This window comes from Pristis pectinata, chromosome 22, assembly GCF_009764475.1.
Source record: "Pristis pectinata isolate sPriPec2 chromosome 22, sPriPec2.1.pri, whole genome shotgun sequence".
Lineage (NCBI taxonomy): Eukaryota > Metazoa > Chordata > Chondrichthyes > Rhinopristiformes > Pristidae > Pristis > Pristis pectinata.
In genome coordinates this window covers 30,466,642-30,489,803 of record NC_067426.1, presented here as the reverse complement: position 1 = coordinate 30,489,803, position 23,162 = coordinate 30,466,642, and the positions used below count along the sequence as shown (strand labels likewise).

The window sequence follows — 23,162 nt, the reverse complement described above, 5'->3', positions numbered from 1 at the left end:
GGATCATTTTGGAGACGGTGACCACAATTCCATATATTTTAAAGTGGTTATAGAAAAGAATAGGAATGGACAAGTAATAAAGGTCTTAACTTGGAGTAAGAACGATTTCATTAGTATGAGCAAGGACCTGGCAAAGGTAGATTGGGAGCACAGAATCTGTGTGTGGAACCAAAAGGTACAGGCGAGGTCCGAAATAAATACTTTTCATCAGTATTCATAATCAAAACAGAGTTTGTAGTTGGAGAATTCAGTGAAGGGGGAGGTGAAAGTCTAGTGCAGGACTCTATAAATAAAGAGAACTGAGAATAATAGGGCACTGAGGAGTGCGGAGGAATATAGGGATCTGGGAGTTCAGATACATAATTCCCTGAAAGTGGTGTCACAGGTAGACAGGGTTGTAAAGAAGGCTTTTGGCATCCTGGCATTCGTAAATCAAAGTACTAAGTATAGGAGTTGGGATGTTATGGTGAGGTTGTATAAGACATTGGTGAGGCCAAATTTGGAATATTGTGTGCAGTTCTGGTCACCTAACTATAGGAAGGATATCAGTAACCAGGTCTTCAGGAGTTGAGTTACAGGGAAAGATTGAACAGGTTAGGACTTTATTCCTTGGAGCATAGAAGAATGAGGGGAGATTTGATAGAGGTTTACAAAATTATGAGGGGTATAGACAGAGTTAATGTGAGTAGGCTCTTTCCACCTAGATTAAGAGAGATAAGTACGAGAGGACATGGCTTTAGGGTGAAAGGGGAAAGGTTTGGGGGAACTTCTTCACTGACAGAGTGGTGAGAGTATGGAACGGGCTGCCATCTGATGTGGTAAATGCAGGCTCACTCTTAGGTTTTAAGAATAAATTGGATAGATACATGTACGAGAGAGGTCTGGAGGGTTATGGACTGGGTGCAGGTAAATGAGACTAGTGGAATAAAGTTTCGGCACAGACTAGAAGGGCTGAATGGCCCGTTTTCTGTGCTGTAGTGTTCTATGGTTCTAGAAGGTACTTGATGCATTGTAGGCTTAAAGATGGATAAATCCCCAGGACCAGATGAGGTTTATCCCAGGCAACTATGGGAGGCATGGGAAGAGATTGCTGGGGCTCTGGCTGAGATTTTGTATCTTTATTGGACACAAGTGAGGTATCAGGTGACTTAGGGCAGCAAGGGTCTCCCTTTTCAGAAAGGAGCAGGGAAAAACCTGGTAACTATAGACCTGTGAGTTTAATGCCAGTGGTAGGGAAGATACTGGAAAAACGTTCTGAGGGAAAGGGTTAAAGATCACTTGGAATGGCAGGAACAGCCAACATAGCTTTGTCAAGGGCATAGCTTAGGTTGGGAGCATTGATGAGGCTAGGACACACATCATGAATCGTAGGGTCTTGGGGAATATTGAGGAACAGAGAGATCTCGGAATACAAGTCCATAGATTCTTGAAGGTGGGAGTGCAATTGGCCACTGTAAATTCCCAAGTGGTAGAACCTGAAGGGAACTGATGAGGATCAGCTGATAGATATGTAGGGTGCAGACAACAAACCATTGGAGAGTCTGCAGAGAGATGTAGATTGGTTAAGTGAGTGGGCAAGGGTCTGGCAGATGGAGTACAATGTTGGTAAATGCGAGGTCATCCACTTTGGAAGGAAAAATAGAAGATCAGATTATTATTTAAGTGATGAACGATTGCAGCATGCTGTTGTGCAGAGGGACTTGGAAGTGCTTGTGCATGAATCGCAAAAGGTTGGTTTGCAGATGCAACAGGTTATCAAGAAGGCAAATGGAATGTTGGCCTTCATTGCTGGAGGGATTGAATTTAAGAGCAGGAAGGTTATGCTGCAACTGAACAGGGTACTGGTGAGGTTGCACTTGGAGTACCGTATGCAGTTCTGGTCTCTTTACCAGGTTGATTCCGGAGATGAGGGCATTTGCCTATGAGGAGAGATTGAGTCGCCTGGGACTATACTCACTGGAATTCAGAAGAATGTGAGGGGATCTTACAGAGGCACAAAATTATGAAAGGGATAGATAAGAAGGTTATTTCCACTGGTAGGTGAGACTAGAACTAGGGGACGTGGCCTCAAGATTCGGGGGAATAGATTTAGGACAGAGATGAGGAGAAACTGCTTTTCTCAGAGTGTAGTGAACTTGTGGAATTCTCTGCCCAGGGACGCAGTAGAGGCTACCTCATTAAATATATTTAAGACACAGATAGATAATTTTTTTGCATTGTAGGGGAATTAAGGGTTAAGGGGAGAAGGCATGTAGGTGGAGCTGAGTCCACATCCAGATCAGCCATGATCTTATTGAATGGCGGAGCAGGCTCGATGGGCCAGATGGCCTCCTCCTGCTCCTATTTCTTATGTCCTTCTTATGTTTTTATGAACTCAGTGGGTCAGGCAGCATCTTTGGAGGGAAACATTTCCAATTGAGACCCTTCAGCAGTCTAGATGAAGGGTCTCGACCAGAATTGTTGACTATTTCCCACTACAGATACTGCCTAACCTGCTGATTTCCTCCAGCAGATTATCTTTGCTCCATATTCCACATCTGCAGTCTCTTGTGTCTCTGTTATGGAATGGTGTTATTTTAAACCCATTTTGATACAATACGGTCATAAATGTAGAAATCATTTTCAAGGTCTACTTTCTCCAAATCATCATTTATTAATTTTCAGAGATATGGATTAAAAATCATAATTCTTCCCCAAAGTAACTGTCACCATTGGCTGACATTTATTGGCCTTGATTTTACAATCAGTGCCAAATCAAAAACTCTGTTAAACCTGATTCAACAAGGCACAACACCGTTAGAATTTTTTCAGCAACAAAAAATATTTTGTAGATGCATAATCACATCAAGAAACGGTGTACCCTGTGGAAAAACAGGGAGTTGTTGACAGCAATCTCTGAATATCATTATTTAACTATTCAACTGTAAAATTCAGAATTCTTCCAACATAATGATGAACGCCGATGTTGTTCTGCTCATGGAGGTCATTGCAAATTCTGGGCTATTATTTTTTGGTTCCATTTTCAACGATGCTTTAGGCTGTCAATGCCACCTCTCAGCAGAAAATGATGTCCTGGGTTCGATCCCGAAGCCAGGTGCTGACTGTAAGGAGTTTCCCCCAGTACTCCCATTTCCTCCAATTAACCCACCAAAGACCTGTTGGTGGGCTAATTTGCTCCCGGAAATTGTCCCTTGCATGGGTGGGTGGCAGGAGGATCAGCAGGGAGTTGATAGACAGGTGAAGGAGAATAACTGGAATTGGTTTGTTATTGTCATTTGTACTGAGGTACAGTGAAAAACTTGTCTTGCATACCATTCATACAGATCAATTCATTACACAGTGCATTGAGGTAGTACAAGGTAAAACAATAACAGAATGCAGAATAAAGTGTTACAGTTACAGAGAAAGTGCAGTGCAGGTAGACAATAAGGTGCAAGGTCATAACAAGGCAGATTGTGAGGTCAAGAGTCCATCTTTTTGTACCGGGGACCATTCAATAGTCTTATAATGGCGGGATAGAAGCTGTCCTTGAGCCTGGTGGTTTGTGCTTTCAGGCTTTTGTATCTTCTGCCTGATGGGAGAGGGGAGAAGAGAGAATGTCCTGGGTGGGTGGGGTCTTTGATTATGCTGGCTGCTTTACCGAGGCAGCGAGGCAGCAGGGAAATAAGAGGGGTAATAGGGCTTCAAGGAATGCTCTGGGAGCTGGTGTGGAATTGATGCATCCTTCTGTGTTGTAAGAAGAGGTGAAAAAAGTGGCTGAAGTGATTTCATTGATGTATTTCTCTGAACTATCCCCTCCACCTTAAAAAGAAGAATTTAAAAGGATCTCTCTCATAGGCACGAGGTACAAACTTTCTTTCAGGGGAGGAAAAACCCGAGAGCTCTTGGCATGCAGAAGTGGGCCAACTTTTTCATTCTAAATGAAGAGTTTTGGTGTCAGTGAGAGGTACCATAAAACCATTCTAAAAATGCAGTTGGCTCATAAATGTCTATTAGGGAAGGAAATGTGCCACCCTTGTTGTGACTCCAGTCTCACCAATACATTTGGCTCTTGCCTCACTGAAACAAGGAGCCAATGGTTGCATTCTGATAATGAAAATTTGCCTCAGGAAGTTGTTCAGTCATAGCGTTATACAGCACAGAAAAAGACCCTTCAGCCCAACTCATCCATGCCAACCAAGATACCTATCTAAGCTAGTCCCGCTATAGTATGACAGCCCTCCCGTGCGCTATTTGGGGAGTAAGTTTGCTTCTGGTGGCTGAGATTGCCTTTAACTTTTAATATGGGATCTGCAATTGTCTTTGTCCAATGTACAGAAGATCTTACAGTCAAGGTTAGCCAACGAGTGATATCGAGACAGAGGCTGCAATGGGACGTGTAAAATACGGCCGCATTTTATTCTTCTGACGGAATCCAGAACTCATCCCCTCCTCCCCTCATCCCATTCCCTCCCCTCTTCACCTCCCCTTTCCCCCGTCTCTCTGCCTCCATTCTTCAACCCCTCCCCTCCTCCCTCTGCAATCCTCACCCCATCTCCCATTTCTCTCCTCCTCCCTCCCCTAAACCCTCTCCCTTCCTCCTCTCCCTAGCTCTTATTCCATCCCCATCTCCCCATCCCTCATCCCACCTCTTCATCCCTCACCCACTCTCTCCTTTTGTCTTGCCTCTGCTCAACACATCCGCCACGGACTGGTACAGAACTAGCACTTGGCAATGTCTGGAAGAAGTCTGGGGAAGGCATTCAAGGAGGGGTGGGTTCAGGAGAGAAAAAAAACTCTTGTTCTTTTCTTTCATCCTTTTCTTGCCTTTTCTTCATCCAGCTAACAGTGAGTGTCATTCGATAGAAGCACAAAGGAGGCGGAGAGGCTAATGGAGGGAATTCCAGAGCTTGAGGCCTGGGCAACTGAGAGCATAATGTCTAATGGTGCAATACAGGAAGGCAGTAGGGAGATGGACTAGGCTGGAGCTGGAGAAACCAAGAATATTCTGAGATAATATAAAATAATTAGTTGTATATTTCAGCGGGTGTTCACGTTTTTTGAAGAGCATCCTTTACATTTATAACATAAGGTATCTTTATTGGTCACATGTATATCGAAACACACAGTGAAACGCATCTTTGGCATAGAGTGTGCCGGGGGCAGCCCGCAAGTGTCACCACGCTTCCGGCGCCAACATAACACGCCCACAACTTCCTAACCCATACGTCTTTGGAATATGGGAGGAAACCGGAGCACCTGGAGGAAACCCACACAGACACTGGGAGGACGTACAAACTCCTTACAGACAGTGGCGGGAATTGAACTCGGGTTACTGGCGCTGTAATAGTGTTACACTATAACCTGGTGCAGCATTCTTGTTCTGAATCAGAATTCCTAGACTTCGGGGTTGTGTAAGTTGACAGGAATGTAGAAGGATGGTAGATGCATTGGTGCAAAACAGATCATGCATTCCATTTTGCAGACATTACGATGTAGTTCTTTCTAGGTGCTGAAATCAGAGGTTACTGATCAGTTTGAGTCTTTGGAGTTTGTACACTCCTTGTTTTGAAAATTATTTAGCATTAGCAGCAACCAGCCATGTTCATCCATTCTGCACTACAGTTAGTGTATAATTCCCCAAATGCTGTGACGGGCGTAAGTCCACAAAGTAACCCTGGTTTGTCCTCTTTGTTTCAGTCAATGGATATAATCTGAGATTGGTAACTGCTGCATAAACAAAGCTATAAACTTGCAAGTTCTGCTGTTGGATCTTAGTTGGGATTTCAAGATATAATTGGTGGTCAGTTAGATTTAAGCTGAACCCTCTGTGCTCTTGGCAGAACTAATCACCATGCTGTATGCCATTTACTGAGTGAACTGTTTCAACCCGGTCTTTAATAAACAACAACACATTTTCTTAGGTTTTTAAGCAAACTTCACACACAACCCTGACTTGCTGTATTCTGCTGTCTTCAGGATTGTCACAAGCTGGGACTGCATTGTAGTCCACCTGTGCTCTTGTCGTTTTGAACAAGCTTATTTCCCCAGATTTTCATCAGTAAATACAGACTTCCTTCGAAGATAGACGTGCTGGGAACAGTCTGCCTAAGGGTCTAGGCACAGTTACAACTGAATAGGTTGTTACACACTAAATGATACTTTTCTTCAAATCGATTGGAGGGAGACGATATATTTCCAGCTCATCTTAAGTTATCAGAGTGGAGTTTCAGCAATTCTTGTGGCCTTTTGAGTCAATAAAAGGAGAGGGTCTAATTGTTATTGAGGGGAAAAAAAAGGCTCCAGCTGTCAAAAGAATTATTACAGAAGAGTTTTATTTTTACATTGCGAGTACGTTCCAAAATATTGTTTGATTTTGCTCTGACATTTTTCTTTATTGTTTAATTTACAGAGCCTGCTGTAATGCTGTTAAGTTTTTTTTTATGAATGCTGCTTATTTTAGTTGTATTCTTCTCATTGTTCCCCTGACCTTAGTTTATTTTCAGTTCTTCTTTATTGCATGGGGATTTTGGTTCTGCAAGCACAAAAGATTTGCCAGCTTCTTGCTTTACTCCATGCTGTGCTGAAGCAGTGTAGAGACAGCATTTGTTTATTAAAATGGGAGTCGACCATTTGTGTATTGGGACATTACGGTGAGGGGTGCTCGAGGTCCAGTGGCATCTGGTGTTGAAGCAACAAACTGATGACAAATGTGGACAGAAATGAACATGGGCAGAATCTCATCCATCCTTTCATAAGGCCAGCCTGATATTCAGCATCAATGATTTCAACAAAGCATAAAACCAATGAACCAATACCTGTTTTGCAATACTGTCCAGGGTGATTTTCGTTTTCTGCCTCACATTTGCTATTAGTTCTCCTACATTGCCTTTGTGTACTCTTAGATCCTTGAAATCCCTCAGTGTTTGAAGGAATTAAAGTCCCTTTTGTTATCTGTACCTAAAAACACGATCCTTACATGTTGCAACACGAACAGAGGCCATTCAGCCCAATGAGTTCATGCCAGCTCCCAGCAGAACAATCTCTTCAGTTCCATTCCCTTCTTCCCTTTCACTTTCATACTCTCACTCTCACATGTCCACCAACTCCCCTTTGGCTCTTTCAACACTTACCTACACTTAGAGGTCATTTCCAGCACACAATTAACCTACCACCATTTCTTTGGGATGTCGGAGGAAATCAGAGCACCCAGAGGAAACCCATGGGGTGAATGTGCAAACTCCATACAAACAGCACCTGAGGTCAAGATGGAATCTGGGTCACTGGCGCTTGGAGGCAGCAGTTCTAATTGCTATGTCAGAGGTTAGTTGTCGACTGGAAATGACACCTTAGTGTAGGTAAGTGTCAAAAGAACTGAAGGGGAGTTGGTGGGCATGTGAGACTGAGGAGAAAAGGGGAGGAGAATAGAACTGAAGAGATTGTTCTGCTGGGAACTGGCATGAACTTATTGGGCTCCTTGAGATTCCTCAATGGTTTGAGGGAGTTAAAGTCCCTTTTGTTACATACTTGAGATGGGGATATCATTGGAGGGTTTGGGGGCACAGGGTATGGATAGCTGGTATTATAAAGTCTGCAGTCGTTCTAAACTCTGAGCTCTGCACATAGCAACTGAACAGGCCACCTTCAACGTGTCAACTTTATTTTCAGCGTGTCCACCGGGGTCCTTTAAGTCGTCGGCTCAAGAAACTGAATGCTCCTGGTGCCCTGAGCATAGTTACACCGAAGAAGCAGGATCTGTCCAGTGCTACTGTAAGGATGACCACTACAAGCTGTCTTCGGATCCTGCGTCAGCCCCTTGCACCAGTAAGTCTGCCGGTAATTATTTTTTTTTGCATGTGTTGATGTAAGGACAGTGGAGAAATAGACCTAATTACTTTTCCAGTCCTGATGATTGAAGTCATAGTCAAAAAACATGGAAATGAGCTTCTGTCCACCGAGTTGCTACTGACCATCAAGTCTCCATTTGCACTAATCCAACACTAGCCATATTTTATTCTCCCACATTCACATCAACTCCCCTCAGATTCTGCCACTCATCTACACACCAGGGACAACTTACAGCGTTCAGTTAACCTACCAGCCGGCACTTATTTGCACTGTTGGGGGGAACCTGGAATCTGGAGTCACAGAGAGAACATGCAAACTCCACGCAGACAGTAACAGAGGTCAGGATGGGACCCTGGGATCTTGAACTGTGAGACAGCAGCTCTATAAATTGTACCATCGTGCTGCCCCCAGGTGAAGTGTTTAAGAATCGAACTGAAAGCTCTGAAATCAAGTCAAAATTTATTAGTATTTCAGCTAGGGTATGAAAGTTTGGGATGAGGTTAGTTTGTTGTCAAGTGGAGTGTGTCTTGTGCTTTCCCAGGCTTCTGCTAGGTGTGCTTCAAGCTGACTCCAAGATGAACACCTTGAGTGTTATTTGGCATAGTGCCAATAGGATTCCCCTGGTGAGAAGGCTAGTATTGGTAAAGCACTAAAGTTAATGAATAAAACCCTTTGCAAGTTTTATCACAAACAATTGTCTTCTATTGAGAAGAGGAATTGACTTGTGTTGCAAGACTTTCTTGAAAATTCATTCATATTTCAGACACTTGAGTTTGTTTTATTAAGTGTCCTCCCTCCCTCTACTTCCTAGTGCTGGCAGCCCAGAGCATTAAGGACTATCCTGCTTTGTTTGCCTCTCCACACTAACACAGCCTTCTGCATCCAAGCAGCATGGGTCCACATTCTTTGATGCTTGCTCACTGTGTGGCCTTTGTACAGACTGTATGTAAATAGGGAGAGCGAGTAGTCCAGAGTTAACGCCTTGCGGGCTTCGTGAGCCAACTGCCAACAGAAAGAGAACACATTGCAGAAGATATGCGAAAATAGTTTGTAAAGACTCTTTGAAAATCCCGGTGCCTCAGTGGCCCCTGCACGTCCTTGCTAATGCGCAAAGACCGAGACTGAATTTCCTGGTAATGAGAGTCCATCTTCTCTGCTGCGTTTCTTAGTCCCTATCCAGCCTCGCCAAAAGCTTCCCATGGTCCAAGATGCCTTTCAGGCTACTGCAAACGTTGTGGGAACTTTTGTTCACCAACTTTCCTACTTAATCATCTCTATCCCTTCACTTTATATTGAGCTACTTTTTGACCACCATTGTGAACTGTGCAATTGTGAAAATGGTTATGCAGGAAATTTCTGCAATATTAGCACTTTGGTGTATTTTTGCACCAACGGTTCCATTGCTAGTGAAAACTGGTGTGTGTTCTGGCAAGTACAGGATTCAAGTTACAATAATTATCACAGGCAAAGACAAACTGATAATTATATTATTGACTTCTCAGTCTCCTGGACCTCTGAGCCTGATCATTGGGAACTTGAACCAGAGCTGCTTGTCTGTGTCACGACATATGTCAGTGATAATAAATCTGATTCTGATTCTTATTGCTTTACTAAACCGACTCAACCTGGGCATCACCATCATGCTGTGGAACCGTGTTCACTTCAGCATTCGATCTTTAACCATTCAGTAGCTTCAATAATTACCTGCATGCATTATTCAAGAGCCTTCAGTCATCCAGAAAGCACCCTTCTTGTAATGGCAATCACAACACAGTTCACGAAGATAACGTTGCAAAATTATCACAAACAAAGTCAACCTGTTAAATGCTCTTCTTCTTTCTTCAAGTGTTCTTGTGAAAATAATTGGTAAAGGGCCCTTTAAAAAATCCCAGTGCCTCAATGGCCCCTGCCCTTTGTTGCCAGTGCACGAAGATAGAGACTGAATTAGCTGATAATGAGACCCGACCTCCTTTCCTACAGTGGTTACCTAATGAAGATGTGTATAACTGTAGGTTGTGTACAGCAGATGGAAACACTGGGCTGGCTGTGGAACACAGTTTGGACAGACGTGCTCCTCACCTGATTGCTATTTAAAAGATGTACAGTGACAGTCCATACTACACTTGGCTTTGAGTGGTATCTGCGATATAGTTTAGCAGGATATACTGATGGATCTTTTACAGAAATCAGTTGACCTCTACAATATTGATTTAAGATTAAATGCCAAAATTGCTGAGAAGAATAAAATATTTATTACATGCATAAATATTTCACTTCCGTACTTTGCAGTTGCTTAATGCCAAGAACAAATATAATCTCTTTATACTACTGCTGGTTTAATTTAATTTAATCAGCAGGATGTTAAATGAAATATTAACTAATGTGGTTGCCACAAACCCATCATCTATAGTGTCTACAAGCCATGCCAACAGAGCAGTACGATTATTCTAACCACCCCAACCCTCACCTCCTTCCAACATAATGTAAGTGCTAAAGTACATAATCTGACATATGTGTTGAAGCCAGCGAGCCTTTAAGACAGTAAAAACATCTACGTTAGACTATTGTTTCTTGATTACAGCTCCGCCTTCAATACTATAATTCCAAGCAAACTCATCACCAAACTCCCAGACCTGGGACTCAACACCTCCCTCTGCAACCGGATCCTTGACTTGCTGACCAACAGACCACTGTCAGTGAGGATAGGCAACAACACCTCCAGCACAATTATTCTCAACACTGGTGCCCCACAAGGCTGCGTCCTCAGCCCTCTACACCGTTTACGCTCATGACTGCGTGGCCAGATTCTGCTCTAACTCCATCTACAAGTTTGCAGATGACACCACTGTAGTGGGCCGTATCTCAAATAACAATGAGTCGGAGCACAGGAAGGAGATAGAGAGCTTAGTGACATTGTGTCACAACAACAACCGTTCCCTCAATGTCAGCAAAACAAAAGAGCTGGTCATTGACTTCAGGAAGGGGGGTGGTGTACATGCTCCTGTCTACATCAAAGGTGCTGAGGTCAAGAGGGTTGAGAGCTTCAAGTTCCTAGGAGTGAACATCACCAATAGCCTGTCCTGGTCCACATGTAGATGCCACAGCCAAGAAAGCTCACCAGCGCCTCTACTTCCTCAGGAGGCTAAAGAAATTTGGCGTGTCCCCTTTGATATTCACCAACTTTTATCGATGCACCATAAAATGGCAACTGCTCTGCCCGTGACCTCAAGAAACTGCAGAGATTTGTGGACACAGCTCAGCACATCACAGAAATCAGCCTCCCTTCCATGAACTCTGTCTATACTTCTCGCTGCCTTGGTAAAGCAGCCAGCATAATCAAAGACCCCACCCACCCCAGACATTTTCTTATCCCCTCTGCCATCAGGCAGAAGATACAAAAGCCTGAAAGCATGTACCACCAGGCTCAAGGACAGCTTCTATCCCACTGTCATAAGACTAATGAATGGTTCCCTAGTGCGATGAGATGGACTCTTAACCTCACAATCTACCTCGTTATGACCTTGCACTTTATTGTCTGCCTGCACTGCACTTTCTCTGTAGCTGTGGCACTTTATTCTGCATTCTGTATTGTTTTACCTTGTACTACCTCAATGCACTATGTAATGAATTGATCCGTACGATTGGTATGCAAGACAGGTTTTTCACTGTACCTCGATACAAGTGACAACACTAAACCAATTCCACTTCCAAGGCTAGATGATATGTACTGGGCGGGAGTGACAGGTTGTGCAATGAATCGATGTGTCTGACTGGAAATTGTGAATACTGAGTTAAACTGTTAGAGTGGCAATGTACCAATTGAATGGAAATATGAGACTGGTGAGTATGCACATGAACCCATGTGCAAGGATGGACTGTGTCCACACAGATGAGGGAGGACAGTGTGTACATTAAATCTATGTGTGAGGGAGGAGATTGTGCACATTTGAATGTGTGTGTGGGGATAGGAAGAGTGCATTGGAGAACGTACATACTGAATCCATGAGCAAGACTGGTGTGGGGAATGTATGCACTCAATGCATATGTGAGAATGGAGAGTATGTACACTGAAGCAACATGTGAAGGGTGAGAGTGTGTACTTTGAATCTATGTGGGGAACTAGGGAGTCTGCATAGTGAATATGTGTAACAATGAGAAGTGTGAGGATGTAGAGTGTGCACACTAAATGGATTTGTGAAGATTTGGAGTGTCCATGCAGAATTTTGTGAGACTGGAAAGTGTACACATTTAAAAATTGGTAAATTAGTTTATTATTGTCACGTACCAAGGTACAGTGAAAAACTTGTCTTTCATACCGTTCAATTACAACATTATTCATTATTACAAAGTTCATTACAACAGTGCATTGAGGTAGTACAAGGTAAAACAATAACAGAATACAGAATAAAGTGTTACAGTTAAAGGGAAAGTACAGTGCAGGCAGGCAATAAGGTGCAAGGTCATAACAAGGTAGATTGTGAGGTCAAGAGTCCATTTTATTGCACAGGGGATCGTTCAATAGTCTAACAACAGTGGATAGAAGCTGTGCTTGAGCCTGGTGGTACGTGCTTTCAGGCTTTTGTATCTTCTACTCAATGTGGGGGCGGCACATTTACTCTGTGTTAAACTGGGGAGTGTGCACATTAAATTGACACATGAGCAATGGCACTTGTGTGCACAGAATGGGTGTGTGAGTGTGTGCACGCAGAATGCGCGCACAGAATGGATGTGTAACGATGGGGAGTGTGCACACTAAATCCAGTGTGAAACTGCAGAGTGAGCATACTGCATTAATTTTTGAACATGGACATTTACACATGGAGTTGAGATCAAGAGTGTGCACTGAATGGATGTGTAAGCCTATAGAATCATCTCATTGGATGTGTAAGTGCTGAGGGTGTGCACACTGAATCAGCGTGTAGAACTAGAGAATGTGCACACTGAATCAGCGTGTAGAACTAGAGAATGTGCACACTGGATTGATGTGTGATGTCGACCAGTGTGTGCACTGAATGGAACTGTGAGGCACTGAACCCATGTGTGAGACTGGCAAGTGTGTACACAGAGTCCTTATGTGAGGAGGGAGAATGTGCACTAGTTTTACAGCTTCCTACTGTGTCATCTTTAGAAATTAATGATCACTCCACAGAGAACACTGGACCTTCAAGGGCAGCTGACAAGGTCTGCAGTGAACACCACAATTTCACCGACTAACCCCCAAATCTGGGCCAAGATTTTTTGAATGGAAGTGTGAGGCTGTATGGTCTGCCTGCCAATGGCGCCACAATTGATCAGTGCTGTATGCTTTAAGAGACTGCATCCAGTTTAATGAAACCTGCGTTTGTTATGAAAGAGGACTATTAACTGAATTCTGTAAACGGAAAATAAAAGACGATAGTTAAAGTGTTGGCCCTAACCATTTGTGGCTACAGTCTTGCCAGAGAGCTCCACGTCTATGTTTGTGGATTTGTAGGCTCGCATTTTGAGGACGCCTTCATCTCCAGCAGTGCATCTTCACTTTACTTGCCTGGTACTCCCAGAATGTTGTTGTCTAACATGCCCTGGGTATCCAACTGTTCCCTCTGCCCACACTGAGATCCCAAGCACTCCACCCTTCAATCCCCATGTAAGTGTTGTAGTCATCCATACTTCTGCTTTCCTGAACTAGGTGATGTGGCGAAGCCCAATCCTGTTCTTCTGCAAGGGCCAGTGTACCAGCCTCCAGTTGTTTTCCCTCCACAGGAGCAGGTTCGAGTACTGTGCAGAGTCTTTATTGGCTGGTGTTGGAATAAGTATTCTGAAAATTTCAAGGCAACTAATATTCTGTAATACACTGCAGATCATAATGACCATTGATCCAACCTTTTTTCCAATGAGTGGATTCAGTTATGGAGCAAAACTGGAGTAACTCGGATTGCACTTTCAAGAACAATGGTGATTAAACAAAGGGGTTCATCAAGAGTATGGAAAGTTTTGTATGTAAAAAGCAAGGCCAAACCACTTCTATTGGGAAAAGGGTGAGCAACCAGAGAGCACGTGTTTAGGAAGGTTGATAGAGGAACCAGAGTGATGATGAGGAAGATGCTTTTCACCTAGAGATGTGTAATGGTCTGGAATGCTTTGCCTGTAGAGGTGGTGGAGTCAGATTCAAGAAGCTGGTAGAGGTGCTGTGGGAGTTGCTTTTTCTTTAATGGTGTGGTGGCAGAATACAACCTGCACAATTAGTTGCACTATTGTCGCCAGCCACTGCACACACTCTCCAGTCTCGCACGTCAATTTAATGCGTAAACTCTCCAGCCTCCGTCAGAGCCACTGGAGTCCTCTGGGAATGGCTGCAGGAATTCAGTGGGGCCGCTGAGGATATTCAGCCTGTTTACTTTAATAGAACTGAATTAATGTGAATTTAATTTCCAGATTGAAAAGCAGCACCTGCCTGTGCATTGGGTTGTTCAGTTTATCCTTAATTTCCAGCAAGTAAGAAACATTTGTTCTTCATATGGTGTCTGGATACATTCCATTAAGATTAAGATATCTTTATTAGTCACATGTACATCGAAACAGTGAAATGCATCTTTTTTGGGCATAGTGTTCTGGGGGCAACCCGCAAGTGTCACCACGCTTCTGGCGCCAACATAGCGTGCCCACAGCTTCCTAACCTGTACGTCTTTGGAATGTGGGAAGAAACCGGAGCACCCGGAGGAAACACACGTAGATACGGGGAGAATGTACAAACTCCTTACAGACAGTGGCCGGAATTGAACCCGGGTCGCTGGCACTGTAATAGTGTTACGCTAACCGCTACTGTTAACTTTTACCAAATAAGTGTGAACATTTAAGACCATTTTGAGCAACACTTCATATTTTCTTTTCCTCTTCCTGGCTAGTCCAGTACCTCTGTCACAGCCCCTTTTCACAGGCCTCTTCTACAGGTTAGGTAACCAAGTCACAGATTTGTGCCTCATTTGTTATTGATTCAGTTGCCATGAGGATTGGGAGAGTGGAGTCAACCACTCTGGACAATTTCCCGAAGGTGACCTTTGCGTCCAATTGCCCCACCTCACACCTCCACCACTGGTCTTTCGATATGTCCATCCCGGAACTGTGTGACCTCCCCGCGCCGCCATGCAAAAGACTTTGCATTATCTGGTGCTCTATGCTGCCAGTCACAAAGGCTTTCATGTAGCTAATTGGACAGATGCATTCAAAGATTATCTTTAAGAAACGAAAGCAGTGTTTAATGTCCCCATGGATGTGATGGTGTCCGAGAGATCACCTATTTCCTGGGGCCTCCAGGGCTATGCCAGAAGTTTGCTCATTGAGAGATTTGCAGGCCTTGGGCTGAATTTAAAATGCCCAAGCATCCCGCACTTCTCCTGAGCCTTGCTTTGGGGAGATGGATTTCTCTCTTTCCCACTGGAAATCCAACATGGGTCATGGTTATGTTTCCTTTTCAATCTGAAAAATAGTAAGTAGGGGAATTGTTTACCTGAATTGACCTTTATTTAAAAGACACATTTTTCCTTCACATTTGATAGGACATGAAGTCACAAAGTGCAATGCTTGTTTGAGCTGACAGCCGCTTTCTGCATTATGAGTGTGCAAGCTGTTTCACGGGTTTCATGATCAATCTCCTTTCAATGGAAGCATTAGGGTCAGCAAGCAAAATCTCACCACCTTGGACTTTAATGTGTAGTGGGTTAAGCAGTTAATGCAAATAAAGTGGGCTGTGTTTCAACTACATTGCAGTGAGTGCTGTGGAAATTTTGAATGGAAAGAACGAGGACTATTTTGTGTACCTGACACTGTTGCTCTGTTTCATTTCTTCCACAGAGCCTCCTTCTGCTCCCCGAGCCCTGGGTTACAGCACCAGGCAGTCAGCAGTGCGCCTTGACTGGAACCCCCCTGAAGACAGTGGGGGTCGGACGGACGTCACATACAACGTTCTGTGCAGTGTGTGTACACTGTCACCGCAGCCATGTGAGCCATGCGACAGTCGAGTTGGGTATCTACCCCAGCAGCTGGGATTGGCCGACACTGCCGTCACTGTGGTTAACCTGATGCCCTACGTCAACTACACATTCAGAGTGGAAGCTGTGAATGGAGTGTCCAGCTTGAGCCGGTCTCCACGGAGATATGTGGAGATCACCCTGATCATTAGCCAAGGTGGTAAGTGCTGGCATTTTCTCCTGAAAGTGTACCATTTGGGATTCTTTAAATGATTACAAGCATAATGCTTTAAACAAAACAAATGATTCTTTTTTTTCTCTGATTACTTTAAAAGAATGGTGTAACAATTGCCTGTTGTTGCTGGGCAACATTAGGGCCAGGGTTCCAAACGGCTCACTGATTGTACAGTGCGACTATTGTACCAGTTACACTTTCTGGATTGATCATATTTACCAAAGGAAAGATTACTTGTGAGAAATGTTGCAGATGAATATTTGAGGGATTTCTTGAAGTTAGGAACTCTGCATTCTTAATCGTGACAAGTGGTTCCTTAACATTAACTATAAGCTGTTACTCTGAAGTATTAAGACATGCCATGATTTGAAGACTGGATCCTCCCCTTAAGACATCTTTCAAGTACGTTACGTGTGGCCAGTAATTAACAGCAATATGCTCTTCAATCTTTTGTGGAATTGCAGTGACTCTAGCAGACCTTGTACTGAATGCTCTTCTTGAACTGAGCAAGTGAAAGTGTGTCAGCATCAAATGGTGAGACATATCATTGATTCTCACCTTATATCCTGGGAAATTTCCATTCAGCCCTCTCTGTACACTGCTGGTAGGCTGTTGGTGTCTCTCAATTTTCCTCCATTCTGCCAATGGACCCCCATGTCCATAAGCAGCCACCAGACTTGCTGGAGGGCAGAAGCTGTAAAATGTTGCTAAACCAATGCAGACCATTGGTTAGACCATTTGTTCAAGTACTGTATCCAGATTAGGGTCTCCTTCAGGAAGGATGAGGGGGCATGGAATGCGTACAAGAGATGATTAGTTAAGATGATACCAGTGGCTTAGCAGTGTGGCTCTTACAACCGGACCTCTGTTATCATCTGTTGGTGAGAGTTAGAAAGCCTTGTAGTTGCTCCATTCCCTAATCTGAAAGCCTCATTTGATGGGGACAATTGCCTAGTTCATGGGCTTCAATATTAAATAACATGTATTCTTCAGAAGCATCTTTCCTCTTTACTGTGGCTCCTGTTTCTTTGGCAATACAGTGCGTGGCCAGATTCTGCAGAGATAGATTCCTTCTTAGTGACCATATGCAGTCTGGGCTCTGACCCAGAAAAACAAATCCCGACTTGGAAATCCCACACTAAGCCCCTTTGCCGATACAAAGCAAGCAATCAAAATCAATGCAGCCTTGGATTGTACAGTTTAACAGTTACAAGGTACAAGCTGTGGAAATATTTACTTCAAATGCACTAGTGTATTTTCATATTGTACATTTATCCTCCAAGTATATTACTTTTATTGTAAAAGTTCATTGAAAAAGAGAACAGTAAATTATAATTTATTGGAATATGAAGACTACAGAGATTAGGAGTTTGGGAAAATAGGAAATGAAATGTAATGCCCAAAAGATGTGAAGAGAATCTTAAAAAGGAATAGGGTTAGTTGAAGCATTGGGAGCTTTGATATACATCATCGTAAGCGTGATAGGAAATATTGATGGAGTTGTAAAATAATAAAGCACGTGAGATCCTAACTTCTGTAAATGTGATAGTTGAGGACAAATTGGGTGGGAAGAAGTGTGGTGGAAAGAGCTGTGTGATGTATAAACACTGATATGGACCAGTGGAATCAAATGCTCTGTTTCAGTTTTGTAAGAGCATTGTACAAAGTCAATGCTAAGCCAACTCAAAGATTGTGTTCACCTTCGGATGGTATTCTCCAGCAGGGCTGTGGAGCCATGGAGTGTGCACAGAGATGATATGAGAAACTTACCAGAATGGTTCTTATAGCAAGATTGCTATTACCATCTTTTAGAAATTGACATATCCATTAACATCAATGGGTGGATGGAAATTAATCACCGGCAACCAATAATCTGCATTGGAGGACAGTTGGAAGCTGTCCATCTCACCACGATGCTAATGAAATTGAAGAAAGAAATTGCTACTGGGACGTTTATTCCAAGTTTTTCAAATTTTGTGGAATTTCAGAGTCAATTTCAAGAGGACATGAAATTATATATGATGAAACGAAGAGATGAAATATATGAGATAAAACACTGCTACAAAGAGGTCTTAAAGCACAGTGCAGGCAGAAGCAAAGCAGAGGAAGAATTCAAGATCATGGAGCGTTTTGGTCATGGTTGAATTGAAGCAAGTCTAACAAAACGTTAGCAAAAAGGCTGAAGTAATCTTTTGAAAGCAGCATCCTATAGAATTTTATGCAGCAAGGTAATTGTGAAAAATATTGGGAGAATACAAGAGCACAAAAAAAAACTAAAAGCGAGATGGGGAAGTGTGTTTGCTATGAATTGTTTATGGAAGAAAACGGCAAGTTTGACCAGTGGATTGAAGGGTTAAAAGAAAGAATGAACTGGGAGTTCCTGTGGATCAATGTGAGCTGGGTGCCAGAGATACCTCTCTCAGCCCAGGTTGTACCCTCTCCTATAACTGGAGAGCAAATTAACTTGAAGGAGAAACCCAAACATCAACAATGTTCAGTTTTGTCAACACTTCTTCAGCGTGGAATTGCAGAAGCCAATTCATTATCATTTCATCTGTTGGAAGGAAACTACGTCTGGAATTTCCTCTGTGGACACTACTTGAAAAGTGAACCTAAAAATGCAGCCACACATCTGATAGCAATTTCTACCCAAATATCCTATCAATCCCAATAGAATATTCCCTGAATCGGAGATGAGCCTAAGTTTGGAACCGATTGGGTCCAAGGGAGGTGTCAAACCAACACCATACTCCTTCCCGCACCTGTCTATCACTATCTCTTACCTGCATCTTCCTGTCGCCACCTTGTGCCCACCCCACCTCCCCTCTTTGTCCACAGATCACTGCTCTGCTTTTCCCTCCTGTATATTGGTCTTCCCCTTTTCCTGCCTTCAGCCCTGAAGAAGTGTCCTGACCAGAAACATTGACCACCTGCTTTTCTCCACAGATGCTGCCTGGCCTGCTGAGTTCCTCCAGCATCATCGTGTTTTTCATCCATACATTTCTTGGTATGAGAAGCAATGTTTCCACTTATTGACCATCCTATATGAACATCAACCAGTAATCAGGGATGGTTTAAAATATTTAACATGAATTATACTCAGACTAGAAAATTGCATTTGCAGGAATGGGAGCTACAAAGAGGAACATTTTTAAATAAAAATAATTTGCTCACATAAATAAAAGAAGCAGGAGTTGGCCAATTGGCTCCTTGTGCTCATTTCACCATTCAATAAGAACATGGCTGATTCTTTATTTGGACACCACTTTCTCACCCTTGTTTATCTATTGTTTCTCTTAATATCTAAAAATTCTACTGATCACTGACTGCTTGCTACAGCCCCTAAAATTCTAGCTGTAATTTGAATTAAATCTCCTAGCAAGTATGATTGTAGCAAGCTCCGTCTGTAGTGTTGGTGTAGGCCAGTTTCACAGCAGTGTTACATTCAGGGAGGGGAGTTGGTTTGTTGATACATTGCGGAGAGGTGAGACTTACTTCTGGCCAAAGCTCGTGGATAACTTAGGCCTCATCATTGTTTGTTTGCCAGTTATGTGTTGTCTGAGCATAACTGCAGGTGACTTTCAAAAAGTAGTTCTCTGCTGTTTTAGCCAGAGACTAGAGTTAAAGTGACATTGGTAATTGGAAGAGGTGACTCAGATTACGAACCTATTTAAATAGATGCAGCAATGTTTGTTTTTAAGATCTGATGTGCAGTGAGTAATTGCTACTTTATGTGATCCATTGTCATTCCCAGGTCCTTCATTACTTCAGAGAGATTGTTAAAAGCAAAGATGGTCTGATGTCTCAAGCATGTTTCTCTCAACAGGGGCTAGGTTTGGTGTTATATTGAGGGACTTAAGTAAATGTTCCAGGCTAAATCTTCAGGCCAATACTAAGGGTGTGCTGCACTGTGTTAATGTCATATTTTAGATGAAAGGTTAACAAGTAAAGACTCAACAGTATCTTTAGAAAACTGAGATGGGAGCTCTCCTCTCATGACTAAAATTAATTCAGAGGAAACTTAGCCATAGTATGCCATACTGCATGGAAACAAGGCCCCATGGCCCACAGTGTCCATATCAACCATCAAGTACCCATTTACACTAATCCTACAGTAATCCCACTTTATTCTGCCCCATATTCTCATCAATTTCCCCCACATCCCCCAGATCCTACCGCCTACACACTAGGGGTCATTTACGGTGGCCAATTAAACTACCATCCTGTTTGTCTTTGGGATGTGGGAGGAAGCTGGAGCATCTGGAGAAAACCCATGTGGCCACAGGAAGAAAGTGCAAACTTCACACAGGAGCACCTGTGGTCAAGATCAAACCAGGGTCACTGGAGCTGTGAGGCAACAGCTCTGCTAGCTGCACCACTGTGCCACCAAAAAAATTTACTAACTGTGAAGCAATTTGAGATGTATGGAGGCAGTGAATACTGTAATTCCTGTAATTCCTCTTTCCTATCAATTCTTTGCTTACTCGTTGGCAGGCTAAGACCAAAGTGCTGAAGGTTGACACATCACTTTGCCAGACAATCTGCATCCAATGCAGAAGAAAAAAAGAGCAAAGTAAATTGCAAGTTTAAAATGTCAATTTGTGACACAGGTTATCAGAAAGGTATGTGGTCAGAGAGGAATATTCCCAATACTTTTCCTCCAGAAATGGCCTGATTTTAGTCTGATTTTCACCTTTGCCAGAAGATCACATGAATTTTGTTCCATGGAATGTTTACATAGAACATAGATTGGTACAGCTCAGGAATAGGCCCTTCGGCCCACAATGTCTGTGCCGAACATGGTACCAATTCAAACTAATCCCATCTGCCTGCACATGTTCTATATCCGTCCATTTCCTGCTGGTTCATGTGCCTGTCTCAATGCCTCTTAAATGTTTCCACTGTATCTGCTTTCACCACTTCCTCTGGCAGCATGTTCCAGGTACCTATCACTCCATGTTTTAAAAAAATCTTGCCTCACAAACTTCCTTTAAACTTTCCCACTCTCACCTTAAATCTATGCCCTCATAAGAATCAGTTGCAGGTATGGGCAGAGAAATGGCAGATAGATTTTTATCTGTGCAAGTGTGAGGTGTTGCACTTTGGGAGGTCAAATGTAAGGGGAAAGTGCACAGTCAATGGCAGGACCCTTAACAGCATTGATGTGCAGAGGGATCTTTGTGTTGAAGTCCATGGCTCACTGAAAGTAGCCATTGCAAGTAGATAGGGTGGTAAGAAAAGATATATGGCATGCTTGCCTTCATTGGTCAGGGCACTGAATATAAGAGTAAGGAAGTCATGTTGCAGCTATCAAAAACTTTACTAAGGCCACATTTGGGGATTCGTGTGCAATTCTGTTCGCCTCATTACAGGAAGGTTGTGGAGGCTTTAGAAAGGGTCCAGATGTATCAAGATGCTGCCTGGATTAGAGAGTATGAGCTGTAAGGAGAGTTTGGACAAACTTGAGTTGTTTTCTCTGGAGCATCGGTGGTTGAGGGGGAGAGATGATTAGAAGTTTATAAAATTGAGATGCATAGACAGGGTAGATGGTCAGAATCTTCCTTCCAGGGTAGAAATGTCAAATGCCAGGGGACATGTATTTAAGGTGATGGGGGAAAGTTTAAAGGAGATATGCGGGCAAGTTTTTTTTACACACAGAGAATGGTAGGTGCCTGGAATGGGCTACCAGGGATAGTGGTAGAAGCAGATACGATAGTGGTGTTTAAGATCCTTTTAGATAGTTGCATGAATATGCAGGGAAGGGTGAGGGATATGGATCATGTACAGGCAGAAGAGATTTAGTTTAATTTGGCATCATATCTGCTGCTGACACCATGGGCTGAAGGGCCTGTTCTTGTGCTGTACTGATCTGTGTTCCATTTCCACCCTCGGAAGAAGTCTCTAACTCTACCCTATCTCTGCCTCTCCTAATTTTATGTACTGTATGCCTATCAGGTTTATATTGTGATATATGAGATGCCCAGGTTCTATGGGCAAGGCCATAAACCTGCCCACTATAGTTCATGCAATAAAAAAGGACTTTTGGAACCTTTGGAACTTCTGTTGAAACTTGCTCTTTCATTTTAAATGGTTAAATTATTTGATTCTGACTTTTCGTTGAATGAGTTCAGACCTGCAAGTTTCCAATGCAGGCTGCAAAAGGCAAGGAAACCTCTGTGAATTGTTCAGCAGCTCTATATATCTTGGTTTGAGAGTGAGTTATTGATTAGAGCCAGAGTGATTACATAAATTGCTGCTGAAAATAATTAAAGAGGTTTTGTGCTGCCAGGTGGTTAATGGTCTATTAAACATGAATGGACTGATTTTTATCCTGTGGGCATTGTAATCAAGAAGCCAAACTGGACCCCGATTTGTATTGCAGTTGAAACAAAATGAAAGCACTTTCTGATAAGCTGAAAATAGGCATTAGTGGTTTTGCACAATCTTTTTCTTCAATAGATGCTTTTGTTGAACTTCAAACTAAAAAGCATTTGGTCTAATCCCAGGAGCTAGTGTCTGTCTGAATTGGGCTATAGTCAAAGCCGTGACCACTTAAGCTTCAGAAACAGCAGCACTGATCATTTTCTCCCAAGCCTTTGTTTGTTCTATATATTGAAATAAGTATTATCCTTATCAGACATAGTCGTGCTGTGATGCTCACAAAGCTGAAACAGTCTGTCAACAGTGAATAGCTAAAACCATTCATCTCTCATTGCTAATAAACACTGGTTTGATTGAACAGGAAACCGGTCTCTTTTCCACTTATAGGCTGTGATCATTGCTAACTAATTCAGAAACAATGTAGGCTATGAACTCTTCTGTTCACTTACATTTCTGAAAAATAATGACTGCTATCCATTTCTAGGGTTTCTGATGCAAGTCTAGCAGTTAAATAATTCTTTCCACGCATGCACAAGACCAATATTTCAATAGTGGCTTTTAAGCAGGCAGGTCAGATAAATGACCAGGCAGTTGTGTGCCTGAAGATTCAATATGTCATTACCATGTTCATATCCATGTCCCATAAATCCAGAGCTTCCACAAAATTGCATTGTCTTAATCAGTAGAAGTTATCCAATATAGGGAGAGACTGAGGAATTTGGGGAAAAATTGCACAAATTGAATTTCCTGGATCTTTTAAAGGAGGCTAGTGC

At 42.8% G+C, this 23,162-nt stretch overlaps 1 protein-coding gene across 1 annotated transcript in view; it reads left to right on the top strand.

Annotated features, from left to right (window-relative positions):
• The window catches only part of LOC127581569 (ephrin type-A receptor 7), a 382,237-nt gene that overhangs the window by 142,470 nt on the left and 216,605 nt on the right, over positions 1-23,162 (top strand). The window contains 2 exon segments of the mRNA XM_052036035.1: positions 7,648-7,803; positions 15,658-15,993. Of these exon segments, the coding sequence (XP_051891995.1) occupies positions 7,648-7,803; positions 15,658-15,993 (492 nt within the window).